This window comes from Cicer arietinum, chromosome 6, assembly GCF_000331145.2.
Source record: "Cicer arietinum cultivar CDC Frontier isolate Library 1 chromosome 6, Cicar.CDCFrontier_v2.0, whole genome shotgun sequence".
NCBI lineage: Eukaryota > Viridiplantae > Streptophyta > Magnoliopsida > Fabales > Fabaceae > Cicer > Cicer arietinum.
This window is the reverse complement of record NC_021165.2, coordinates 31073051-31087559: the sequence shown is the minus strand read 5'-3', so window position 1 is coordinate 31087559 and position 14509 is coordinate 31073051. Positions and strand designations below refer to the sequence as shown.

General features: G+C 28.0%; 1 protein-coding gene across 1 annotated transcript; it reads right to left on the bottom strand.

Moving 5' to 3' along the window:
• Nucleotides 1-1456: 1456 nt before the first annotated feature.
• LOC101515697 (laccase-7-like) lies at nucleotides 1457-7428 on the bottom strand. The gene is made up of 7 exons (XM_004506581.4): nucleotides 7270-7428; nucleotides 6485-6636; nucleotides 4455-4699; nucleotides 3909-4037; nucleotides 3003-3389; nucleotides 2068-2649; nucleotides 1457-1830 (listed from the first exon to the last, which is right to left on the bottom strand). Exons 1-7 carry the CDS (start codon nucleotides 7363-7365, stop codon nucleotides 1700-1702), a joined length of 1722 nt encoding a protein of 573 aa, XP_004506638.1. The 5' UTR covers nucleotides 7366-7428; the 3' UTR covers nucleotides 1457-1699.
• Between the last annotated feature and the right edge of the window lie 7081 nt (nucleotides 7429-14509).

Genomic DNA, 14509 nt, shown 5'->3' with positions numbered 1-14509 from the left:
ACTTGGAATGATATTACACTTTTAGAAACTTAGGTCTATAGATACAACGTAGACCTTGAGTGGGTTTGAGCATTTTATCATGTTTTTCATTTTGTGATAAATAGGTTGAATTCTTAATATAAGTTCATATATGTTATGTTATGTTATGAGTTCTTCTCTTTATATAGAAGTGTGTGAGCTTCATGCTTATATTTACAGGCCTTCATGTGATTGTTCGGCTTGTGTCCCAACACATAGTAACCAATTAGTGACAATGAACTTGAAAAACAATAAACATTGTAAACTTTAAGTTAACTTCAGAATATTTGTCGGGTTCATTTTTGTCTTGTAGTGTAGGAGAAAGGAAACATGAGACATAACACATCTTTCTTTGTTGATCGAGTTCACTGTAGTGAATAGTACCAATGCAGTTACTTTAACAACTTTTCTGTCACACTTGTACTTGTGTACTTTGTACATTAACTTTTTGGAGTTGGGCTACCAACACTATATTTGACATTCTCTTTCCAACACTCATTCTTTTATTAGCTGAAATACATGTGAAATCCATCATTTTATGTAGAACCATTTCTAAAGTAGTGGGACTTGCATGTATTTTACCAAATAAGATAGTGAGTGATGCAAAGGGAGTGTTGCTAGAACTACTCATCTTTTTGAGCTAATGAACTTTCTAAATTTCATAAACTTGTTGGTTGAACTTTCTCGAGTTGAGTTGTTGTTTTCTCATAAGTTGTTGTTCCTTATGAATTATCCTGAGAGTATAAGGAATAATTTGATATGTTTCTTTCATGTGATATCATGTTAAGAATATTTCCTTTGTATTCATTCTTTATATATGATATTAATGTCTTGAATATTCTTCATGTTTATTTTAGATATTTATTCCTCTTATATAAGTAGTCTAAATGACGTCTTTATTCCTTACCAAAATAGGAATAGTCATATGATCTTTCACCTTACTTTGTGCATGAATATTTTGAGGTTTGTTCTTGTTTGAAAAAACTTATGAGGTTTGTTTCGAACTTTCTGATACTTATCAGAAAGCTGCTTCATGCTTAATCTTTCTTGTGTTTAATTGCTCCAATTTTGTTTAATCCTTTTGAGATATGTCTCTCTTAATTAGAATAGTCAAGAGCACACATTAAATAACAAAGTAAATTAAAATCACTTAATAATTTAATTATCAAAGTTTGTTCTCATTAAAATATTATTAAGAAATTTGTGGAAATACACTATCCCTTTAGCAGTGTTTGGTGTTTGCTTATATTAGAGAAAGAATTGCAACTTGTGATCTATTGCACCATAGAGGAGTTAATCATTCATCCAATGATCACTTATAATTTTCTATAACATGGCAGAGTTCTGTCTGAGAAAAAGATCTAACATATTTGGTTATATTATTTAGTTTGCAACTATTTGGGTGATAGAGAAACATAATAAATGAAAGAAAAAAAGCTTTGAGAGAATAAAGAATTTTTATTTATATAATGACAAATTAATAGATTTACAAGGTATAAACTAGACTACCATGTAGCTTGGTTGAAAGAATATGATAACCTTTTCGCCCTTTATTATACCGTTTCTCAATCAAACAAATTATATTAGAATTACAAAATAGTAAGAGTGGACAAACATAGTAAATCTTTATTTTTTAATTAGCTTAAAAATTTATAAGGTTTGAAATGTAATAGTGTTGTGCTCAACACTTAGGAAGGTTAGCTGGTGGAGGAGGCACTGTAGTTGAAGGAGTAGGCCCATTTTCAACCTCAAAAGCCATTGCCAATCCCCAAGGCAAATGTGTTTCCAAATGACAATGTACAAGCCAAACACCTACATAATGTTTCAAGTAGAAGGTAAATTAATTTTAATATATATATAAGCAAGATTTGAAATTTAGAATTCCAAACAATACAGATAATTTGATTCAAAAACGTGTAAGATCAAACAATTCATATTTTTAATTTGACGAAATCAACTCTAAAATATATTTCAAAACAGAGTTGTTTGATCTTCACACCACAATAATATATAATTAAATTAAACAACTTAGAGATATATAAAACCAACCTGGATTATTCGCTTGAAATCTAATAACAGACCATCCTCCCACTGGCACAGAAATAGTGTTACGTAATTGAGGATTAACAAAATTAAATTTTGGTTGATCTCTAGTGGAGTTATAATTCCCAAAACCTTGAGCTAAAACATGAAAATTAAAGCCATGAATGTGAATAGGATGATTCTCTGTGCCAAGGATAGCTGTATTCTGAAGCACAATCTCAATCGTTGAATTGAACTTCAAAGTCTTCACCTTTGTTGATTTATGTGGAAAAGCAATTAGAGAATCATTACCACTAAGTGAAAATAAGGCAGGGTCAGTATAGTTAAATACAAAGGGTGGTTGATTTGGAAAATCCTTAGTGTACACACCACTAATATTGTGGTAAAATGCTTCCAACATTGAGAAACCTCTTCCTCGAGGAAGAACAAATGACTCATTATTCATGCTAGCTGAAAGTCGAGAATTTAATACAACGCAACGATCTGGTCCTGGATTTATGCATTGTTCTAGACCAATCCCAAATATAATGAACATATGTTCGTCCACTTTACGTGGAACTGGTACCCAATGTGGACCACCTGCCAACCCTGTTTAATGACATACAAGTTTAGAATCAGGTTTCTTCATTTTAAATAACGTGCAATATATACAATTATATTATATAAAATCATTTAGATGCATTAGTTATTTATATGTCATTAATTAAATTACCAACATGAAAATTTTCTGAAGTTGAAACTTAAATTTTTTACTATGTTTTAGTCCGATTTTGTGATACGTTATTTAAAGCATGTCACCTTACTATTTTTTTGTTAAAAAAAATGGGAGAAACCAAAATTACCGACTTTTAAAATAAATGGACCAATTTTGTAAATTAGTAAAAATAGATGACTAAATTACAATTAAAACTAAAAAAAAGTATAAATATTATTTATCATACCTGTAACGTTGGTGTAAAACTTATGAGCTGTTGGTGTATCAAAGGGATCAGGGAGAATTGGCATTTTAGGTGTTGTTTGGGAGGCACCATCATAAACAACAATACCTCTAGTGGTTATGTTATTGATTGCAACATTTGAAGAACGGTAAGGAGTGAAAACCATGTAATAAGAATCTACGACTTGGTTTGCTTTGAAGAGAACATCAACGGTTTGACCAGGTGCCAACACGACAACATCGGTGTCATAGTGTTGTGTATAACAAGCATCCATTGCTACAACCGTGAAACTATGGTTTGCTATTTTAAAGAAGTGTTGTTGATTGAGTGCAGCATTGATAATGCGTAGTAAATAGGTTTTTCCTTGCTTAACGTTGAGCTTGTAAGTCTCTGAAATATACACAAAAATGTGAAAATAATTTAGGTGTCTTAGATATGGTCCAATTAAAAATAATTAATATACATAACATTCAAAGAATTTGTGCTTAAATCCTAACTCGACAAACGAATATTAATATTATTAAGTTGAACATCATATATCAGGTTCGAATTAAAATATAATAGAATGTGAGTTTTTTATAATATTTATTATCTCGCTTAAAAAAAAATCCAAAGTGTTAAATTGAATTGCGTATACAAATGCATATACGTATTATATGACTTTTGTAAAAAAAATAATGTAGACTCTTAAAATTGATTTTCAAATCTTGTCATACTTTATAAAGATTAAGTTGAAACTTTATAAAACTAAGCATGTCGTATCCTATATGTATCTCTATTTGAGATGCAGTTCATCTAATTTTTATCTAACGGCCATGATTCACTTTTGTGTGCTCACATAAGTAACACCCAAATTTGTTTAATTACTTGAACATAATATATGTAGTTGAAGTTGAAGATAAAGCTTACGATTTTGAGAGCAATTATACAAATCACCAAGGAAGCCATTAATAGAGGACGCATTTGATTCCAGTGGAGCGTTACCAGTTTCTGTTGCATTTCTCTCAACATCTACAACATTTGCACTCCACCACTCCCCTGCAATTAGATAGTTATCATCTATCAATTACAATCATACTTTTAAAGATTTTAACTTACATGCAAACACAATACAAAATAATTTTACGCAAACGTCCACTGAAAATTTTATTATTTATATTTTTGTGTATATATTTTAAAAAATATTTAATATTATAATATAAGGCTGAATTAAATTATACTTGAATAGTTACATTTATTATTACTCCTAATCAACACATCACATAATTTTTTTTTTTAAATTAACCGTTGAATTGAAAATAATTATCATATCATATAAAAGAATTTTGAATACAGGTCAAAAAGTTAGTCCATAATATATAATGTTATTTGATTGCATTTTTTTTTCTTTCAAATTCGTAAAGATAATGTAATAATCAAGAGAGGATGAAGATATAATGGTGGAATAAAAAGTACCAAGCAATATGGGAACTTCTTGATAAACTTTGGGGAAGGGGTACGAGTGTCCTAGTCGTGGCTTAATGATAAGGGCACCATGGACAGTAGCACGTAGAAAAGAAGCATGTGCATGCCACCAAAGTGTTCCTTCTTGTCCTGTTAAATTAAATTTGTAGGTATAACTTCCACCAGATGGTATTGGACATTGAGTTACATATTCTGGACCATCTGACCAAGGAGTTAAAAATTGAATAATTCCATGCCTGCATATAATATATTGTATAATGTACCCAAATTTAGAATTTCATATAAAAAATTACATCCTATATAGTGTATATCATAAGAGCAAAATATACACCAGTAAAAAAACAGAGCAAAATGTACTAGCTTTTTTGACATATATGTTATTGTTTTTTATTAAAAAAAAAGTTACTTAACGTTATAATATTTTTAAAATTATTTTGTATGGAAATTATATTTAAAAAATAATTCAATATATTTATAATTACTATTAAATTTATCATGTTTAAGTTAAAGTTTCTTTCTTTCCCCTAAAATCTTAGCTACTTTTATGTTTAAATACATTTAAACATTTTTCAGGTCAAAGTTCCTTTGCTCAACAAACTTTACCAACTTTTATATGATCAAATTAATGTTTTCAATGTTTTATTTTTTGCTAGACTTGTAGTTAATCAAGTTTTGTTTCCTTACCCATTTTAAGTTTCATTGTTTCAAAGGATATTAGTTTAGTCTCCAAGTTTTTTTTTCCTATTATTATTAATATAATTTACTGAGGTGTTGAAAATGATAAATACATATCTAAAAGTATCAATATAATTGAGATGTTTAGTTGAGATATTTTTTCATTTTAATTTTTTATAAAAAGAAATTAAATGGAAGCAAAAACAAAACATGCAACAATGAATCTCTTTCTTCAAACGACGACACAACTCATAAGTGTGATGGAAATAAACAATTTCTTTTTTGTTTTCTTTTGAATATTTCAACATTCAAAAAACAGAGAATATTATTAAAATAGGCACACACAAAAATTAAGACTGATCACCGATGGCCAATCAAGCATTAGAGTTGGGCCAGTCCAAAGGGATGAGAATAAAGCAACCTCTTTAGACCTTAATATTTTAAAGTCTTATAGTACTCATTAATCTCACTCACTATTTCTACTACTCATTGATTTTTTTGTAGTATTGTAATATTCGCCAAAATATATTATAAAAACTAACCGGTCTACAATTTTTTGTTAGTTTTCAAAAGACCTTACTTCAAATTTGTTGGACAGTTGACGTTGATTAAATTTTACTTAAAATAACATTTTAACCTAGTTTTTAATAAATAATCAAATTTTAAATGAAAAAACTGAAAAAAGGTAAAGACACTAGTCAAAAGGAAGACGTGGAATTTGAATCGTCATAAAACTAAAATATTTCGGCTTTTATTAAAAACGATTATTTTTTATGAGTTTCAATAATATAAACAATTTTAAATATGTATAAACTTTTACATATATATTTTATATGATATAAATTTTTAATTTAACAAAAGAAAAATAAAAAAATATTTAAATTAAAGTGATTTAAATTCGTATATATGGCGAGTTTTGTGTCTAGTTAAATGGAATGATTTTTGTTAAAAAAATTGTCACAAATATAAATAAGGTAAAAGGTATATTTTTTGTACAAGTGTTAAAATAGTAAATTTGAAATCACATAAATTTATATGAATTGTTAAAATTAAAACTGACTTAAACTAATCATAATGCATTAAAAGAGATAACACAAGTCAATAATATATGCATGAATGTGAAATAATTAGTTAAAATGAATTCAAGAATAATGTTTGCAATATAAATTTTAGAGTTTAATTTGTATGGATGTAAAGTTGGCAAATTAAACTCTAATAAAATGTAAAACATTTTATAGAATTAGTCAATGTGATTGGATAAATAATCTTGAATTGAAACCATGGTGTGCTTTCTCCTCAAATATAAAAAGAATGTATTAATTAAGAGTAGGTGAGAAAAATGTTACCAATGAATAGTAAGATTGTAAGGTGACTTGTTGAATACGTGAATGACAATAGTGTCACCCTCTCGAGCATTAATTGTTGGTCCTGGCAAACTTCCATTCACAGCAGTAATCACCTGTGGAAGACACAATCTCTCAACAGTAATGTCCTCTATCTGCATCAAATTTCAATTTCAATTAATATTACACCATGAAACAAAACTTTTAAACTCATTTTTACATAAATGTCACATGATTGTCCTTTTATTCCATGTTCTCAAAGATTAATTGTAACGAAAGCATCGAAAAATATAAATTTCTTTAATATTTTTTTAAACTATTTATTTTAAAAATTAAATAAAATGGAAGCTAAGAGACAATCTAATAATTAAATATGAAAATAAAAATAATTTTTTTTTTGCAAAAGAAATATTTAAATGTCCATTTAGTTTGAAAAAAATGTTTCTATTTTTATTTAATTTTGCAATCTAGTTTTAGAGATTTATACAAAGAAATTACACTATAAACATTTTTTTTTTAATTATTTTTGGTATTTCTTATACAACAAATATTTGAAATCCGAAAACAAATTTTGCCCATATTTATTTCTTACATGAAGCTCATACAAAAGTGCTTATATAAAAAACCAACTTGCTTAAAAGTTAAAGTAATAGCATAGATTACACCTAAATATATAATATCTATATCATTTTTTTTCACACAATATATAGAATCTAATTAAGCTAGCTTGCAACTATATATTGGAAAGGAAGAAAAGAGAGAAGTAATTAAAAGGAAGCCATTAATACATTGAAAGTGTGTTCCACGATGGCAGCTGAAGCTAAGGAATAAGCTAATAATAGAAAAGCAAAAGGCCATGCAAGAGAAAACACAAAACGTTTCATATTTGTAAAGTTTAATGAAATGATGTAATATAAATCTTTGTCTATATGTTGTTATTTTGAGTCTCAATTATATATATAGAGAGAACATGTAACCTGTTTTATTTGACGTTTTCATCATTCCGCGTATTAGGTTTGTGTTGTCCGATCTGTGAAAAAATTAAACCTTTGAATTTTCGTTGGATTAAGAGGAGGCTGCAAAATTCTTTGTAAAAGATTTCCAGTGGGAAGAAAAATGGAAATTCGTCAATAACTTGTTACTATCACCTAAATTGGAAATTTTGAACATAAGGTGGTTCTAGTTTTGACTATACGGCCTAGAAAAATTGACCCTTGTCATATATGTATTATTATTATGTATTATTTTCATGCTACTATACTAATGCCACTACATTGTAACTTCGTTGTTTTAAATTTGTCAACCTTTACTATTGCTACGTGGGGCAAATTTTAATACACAGTATCTGGTCAAATTTTAGAGATACTTAAATATATTATTGACGTTTTATGAAAGTTGAAGTTTATAATTTTTTTAATCTCATATATTATTGAAAAAGTGACCCGATTTATATTTGTAAATATAAAATAAAAATAGAAATAAATGTGTTTTTTAAAATTAAGTTTATCACACAAATTTCAATTAAGTCAACGTTTTAATCATTTAGAATTGAGAACCATCAACTTTCAATTTTGAAATTACTTAAAATTTGAGTGATTAAGTGCGTATCAATAATAAATCGTATATTGTGTTGATTTATTGAAGCATCCGATTACTGTGGTAGTTAAAGTTAATTTGATTATTATTCATTGCAGAAACATGTTGTCAATTTGCTATGTAAATTGTATATTATTTAGGTTTACGTGTTTGAACGAAGTTAATTCTAATCTTTGTTTTAATTACAGTTAAGTTTGAATGTTTTACATAATTTTATACGGTTTTTGTGATTAATATTCAACAAAAAGGAAGTCACTCTTTTGGTAAAAAAAAAAAAAGTCAGTTTTTGTAAAAAAAAAAATATAGAAGTCAGTGTACAATGTATATGTGCACATATGTTACATTGTTAAGTATTATTTATTAAACTTGTAAAAAAAATATATTATTTATTAAACAACTCTTATATTTAAATATCTTTGATTTTGTGAGTGTACAATATATGTACAATTTATATGTACACGTATGTTACATTGTTAAGTATGATTAATTAAACTTGTCAAATAAAATATTATTTATTAAAAAGTTCTTATATTCCAACCCACTTAATTTTTATACATCTATTTAATATTTTATTTTCTTTCTATCTATATCTTTTTATCATTATCACCAAACATATAATATATATTACATCACTCTCTATTTTTATTTGTCTCAAAGTGTCAATATTTGGATTTTTTGTGTACATCAAACATTTTCTTTTATCAAAGTAGTACCGTAATTCTTATTGGACAGATTACTATACTAATACTTTTATAAGCAGACACATTACTATACTAATTCATTTTGTTTTAGACGTTTCATTGTAATTTTCTAGATGCTTGTAATTATGATCATAATCCACTTGTGAGAGGGGTAATAGAAAAACAAATTGTTTAGAAAGTTCGTTACCACTTTATTAGCGAGAGTAATAGAAATAATAATTGTTTAGTTGAAATATAATAGTTGAAATCACAAGACACTTACATACATTTGACACCAACTTGGAAATTCAAATGCAATCCTACCATCCATTTCAATTTGACATATATTTGGATCATATGCTTCCAAATATTGCACAAATCATCTAACACACACACACATATATATATATATATAATTGATAAAAAAAAATATATAAATCAAGATCAATTTATTTTACTTACTCAATATATGGTTGTACTTCTTCACAATTTAATAGAACATGCAAATGTGCAGCAGCTAATTCTCTATCATTTGAATATCTATTCTTACAAGTTCCAGTTGAGTGACCAGAATCATTGAAAATTAATAAAGTTTGTTGAGCTACATCATGTTTACCCCGATCATCATTTAGATCTACTCTATTTCTCAAAGACTGCACATGAGATTCAAAATAATATGAACAGAAATGAGAAGTCTCTTGACATAGATATGTCTCACAAATTGACCCCTCTACATGTGATTTGTTTTTAACTATTTGTTTCAACTTATTCAAGTACCTAAAAAATAACATATAATATTAACTACTAATTACAAATAATAAATAAATAAAATATAGATTTGTAGGTTGAAAGATTTGAATAATTACCTCTCAAATGGATATATCCAACGATATTGCACATGACCCCCAACCCTTACTTCATAATGAAGATGAATCGGAATATGCTCCATGGAATTAAAGAATCCAGATGGAAAGATCTATTCCAATTTACAAGTTGTAATCACTATGTTTTGTTCCATTAACAACAAATCATCCACTCGCAAAATTGTTGAGCACAAATCTTTGAAAATTTTACTCAACTCGGCTATAGGATTCCAGACATGATGTGGATGTGCACTAAAAGCAATTGGTAACAACCGCTCCATAAATACATGGCAATCGTGACTTTTCATTCTAATTAACTTCCCTTCTCTTGTGTTTACACATCTATGCAAATTTGAAGCATGTCTATCAGGCATTTTTAACTCAGAATTCCATTTATACACAACCTTTTGTTGATCACTAGACAAAACATATTTGGCTTTAGACTTTAAAACTTTTCCACTAGATTGTGTGTGTAGCTCTAACTCCTTTCTTCGACAATACTCCTTTAAATCCGTTCTTGCCCTAACATTATCTTTGGTCTTATCTTTGATGTCCACCACTGTATTGAAAATATTATCAAACACATTCTTCTCAATATCCCAAAAGATAATTTTTTTTTTCAATTATGATTCACACCAAATCCATCACATATACACTGATCAACCTCAATTATTTTAGGGAGATAACAAACTTCTTTCCACACATTGTTTCCAGTTAACCGTTGTGGAGGTTGAGACTTTTCTATTCGATTCTTGTAAAATGCATCCTTATTTCTTCACAATATGTGATCCATAGGCAAAAATTGACGATGAGAATCAAACCAAAAAAACTTACCACCATGTTTCAAGAAAAAAGCTTTGGATTGACTCATGCAATATGGACATGCTAATTTCCCTGTTGTACTCCAACCAGACAACATTCCGTACGCACGAAAATCATTAATAATCCACATTAATGAAACTTTCATTATAAAATTCAATTTTTTGGAAATATCGTATGTAAGCACTCCTTCATTCCATAAAAATTTGAGCTCATCTATCAAAGGTTGCAAATACACATCTATCTTGCTATTTGGATTATTGGTCCAGGAATAATCAAAGTGAGAAACATGTAGGGAGTTGTCATGCATAGTTCTGGATGAAGGTTGTAAGGAGCGACAATTACCGGCAAACATGAATAAGGTGAGGTAGTATGATTAAATGGTGTAAAACCATTAGTACACAATCCCAACCTTACATTCCTCAGTTCAACAACAAAGTCAGGATAAATTTGATCAAAGTGTTGCCAAGCCTCTCCATCTGATGGATGACACATCACTCTTGGTTCTCGTCTATTTTCATAATGTCATCTCATATGTGGAGTTGAGCTCATCGAAGCATATAATCTCTTAAGTATGGGAATTAGCGGCAAATAATGCATTCTCTTCATAGGTACCTATTTGAATTTATCCCTACCAATTTTTTTTTTTCTCATAACGAGCTGCATTACAAAACTTGCATTCTTTTAATTGTTTACATTCATCAGTGTAGAATAACATACAACCATTTACACAATAATCTATTTTTTCTGCAGTGAGACCAAGTTTTGAAACTACTTTCTTGGTCCTATAATAATCGTTAGGAACCAAATTATTTCCCTCTGATTTAATTGCCAACAATCTAACAGCAAAAGACAATTCGGTGTGATCATTGCATCCCGACCACAATGGCTTTTGAGCTGCATTTAGTAAATCATAGAAATTTTGATCATCTATATTTGGAGACTCCTCTAATTCTTCATCACAATGCATTTGATATTGTTGTCCAATAACATCATAAACCATGCTTTCAAATCTATTAAAATGATTGTTATGTCGCTCTTGTGCATATTTTTTCCTTTTAATTTCTACATGCAACTCTGGATCACTTTCTCCATGACATGTCCAATACCAGTAGTCAGGTTTAAACCCTTTCCTTAAAATATGAACCTTAACCACTTCAAAGTCTAAGAAGTCAATGTTTTTACAAACAGAACAAGGACATCTAATTTCTCTATTTGATATGTCTGGTTGTTGGATTGAAAATGACACAAATTCATTTAACCCTTTTAGAAATGCATCAGGATACCCCTTTCGACTAGGATTTAGCCTATTATACATCCAACTACAACGTTGGCGGATATCCATTTTTTGTAATATCATTAAGCAAATGCTATACATTATAATTAATAATTTTTAGAATTAAACATCTACTAAAATGATAAATAAAATAAACCATTTGAGTAATTAACCATCATACTTCCTAAGCACATGTAAACACTTGTATTTTCATAGATAATATGCATATTAACATGTTGTTCCAGAATTACAAATGGAATGAAGCATAATCAAAAAATTACCTTTCCAAAAATTGAATACTCAGCCTTATATCTTGTACAGGAAAATTGTTCAGCCTCCTTGCTAATCCAAAATTACAAGAATTCCTATATAGAATGAAAAATAATCAAAAAATTGGAAAATTAGAAATTAACAACAAATGTTAATAAATTAAGTAAGATGTGTTTGCCTTAATAGTCAATACTATTAATGTGTTAAATTAATAGAATGGAAAAATATATGGCTGAAGCATATGGAATATATATCGGTTAATTTTCTATTTTGTCTAGAAATTTCGTAATAACTATAAATTTCAAAAAAAAAATGAGATAAGTTCAAATTTTAAATTAAATAAGCTTCAACGTTAAAAAATTATTAAGGGAAAAAACATCAAGGATCAAAACTTTTAATGAGGTGACCGATTTTTAGCGAACAAGAACCAAATATTAAACTCCAAACCAAATTATTATAAATCTAATTTGGTTTTCAATTTTAATTGGGTGACCGATTTTCATACCATAGTTGAGGCAATAGCTACATGGTTTTCAAACTTAACATATTGTATTTCCCATTTCACTATTCTTGCAAATGAAATGAGTTTGTTTCGTCCAAAAAAAAAAAAGATTTACACTGTTAAACATTCCAACCAATTTGATAAGTTAGAAAATGCAAAAGAACCCATGGTAAATAACAACTCGGGAACTGAAATTTTTGCCTCAACTACATAATATATCTCCCTTAAATTTTGGCTCAACTCTAGAACATATTTCCTATAAATTTGATGACTCAGATAATCATACCAAAATAAACCAGTGTTCTCACATTCAGCAAATTTAAGAGCATCTTAGTCAAAATCATAACAATAGATTTGGGCGCCCAAAAGAATAGCTTGGTTAAAACCATCTACATTGTATAACTTCTAGTTGCATCAATAAAATGAAGAAAACCAACTATTAACCACGCCAAGCCTCTAGTAATTCATGACAAGGTAAATGCAAATCAAACAAGCAGAAAGGATAAGTAAAGTGGTTGACATGAAAACATACACGGATAAAGGAAAAACTAATAAGTCTAAAGATTTTTGGAGAACATAAAAACAAAGAAACTACTAGGTCTGCCCAGTATGCAACCATATTACTAATTACGTGCACCATTTTGGCTAATTATTCATTTTATTCTATTGATTATCAAACTCCAATATGTTAATCCACTAATAACACTCAAGAAAATTGCAAAATAATAGTTAGCATTAGGTAGGTTAAGACACTTTTATGTGCATGCAAAATGAGTAATGCTGTAACACCCCAAAATTTTCATGTATATTATATATGTGTCTTTTTAGTAATTTTTATGATTTATTATTAAATTAATAATTATTTTATGTATAAATAAATTAAACTAAATTTTATCACACTCTATTTTACCTGAATAATTATAACATTTATTTTTATTTAATTATTTTGACGTGACAATTACACGGAGATGATTTATGATGTGATTATTTTCTAAATGGACTATTGTGCATTTTTTATTTGATTAGTTTCGATAATAATGAAATTGATGTGTTACATATGTTTGTTTTATTTTGTTATGTGTGGGTGGTATTCTTGTTTTGCTTGATTTATTTTGGTTGATAAAATATTAGTTGAATTATTTAATTAAATTCGACTTTATAAAAGTTATATTGTTTGTTAGTTTTATTTACAATCAAATAAGTATTTATTTTAGGAGATATTATAGAGTTAGTGAAACCCAACCTTTATATATAAGTGTTTTGAAAATATTTTTGGTCCATCCTAAAAAAAAACTAGTGACTTAACTCATTATTTTACTCTCATTTATGGCAAGATTTTATGACAATTCATGGTGTTTCTTGGCATAATGTGCATTAACTCATTTTTAACACGTTTAATTTATTTTTTAAAAGAAGATTATAAATTTAATTATAAGTTTTTTTGTGCAATTAAGAGAGGACACAAAAAGACTATTGTCCTTTTTTTATCTCATGCATTCATCTCTTTTAAACTAAAATTATAATTTTATTTTAATTGTCTACAAAAATAATTCTATGAAATTTTTGGTTTCGTAACTATTAGATAAAAAAAAAAAATTAAAAGGGGTGATGTGACAATCTCTAATTTATTTATTTAATTAAAATGGATGGTGTTACACCCTACAATATACGGTGAACTTTATTAGTTAATCCTAATTAACTCATACACATAAATACACATGATTTCAATTGACTTTGTAACAACCTAATAAAATTAAATAAATAGTAATTATTGGTAGCATAATTTTGGAATTAAGTGCACTTCAATTTTAGACAAGAACTCAATCGTAATATTGCAACGTAAATAACTATTACGTTCATACATTTTCATTAGACCTCTTGCTGTCACACCTATTTGTCGTTCGTACACTCCTAAAATAATTTTCTAAGTCATAAATCCCAATATCTATCGGTGTTGAATTCATCATTGCCTCATAAGCTATTTCTCGTGCGAATTTAGAGATGTTAAGAAATAAAGCGCCT

Bases quoted from the DNA above. Each gene is read 5' to 3' on its own strand.
- LOC101515697 (XM_004506581.4), bottom strand. From the start codon at position 7,365: ATGAAACGTTTTGTGTTTTCTCTTGCATGGCCTTTTGCTTTTCTATTA. The intron at 4,700-6,484 runs GTAACATTTTTC...TATTATATGCAG, and splicing joins TACAATCTTACTATTCATTG to GCATGGAATTATTCAATTTT. The intron at 1,831-2,067 runs GTTGGTTTTATA...AACATTATGTAG, and splicing joins ATTTCAAGCGAATAATCCAG to GTGTTTGGCTTGTACATTGT.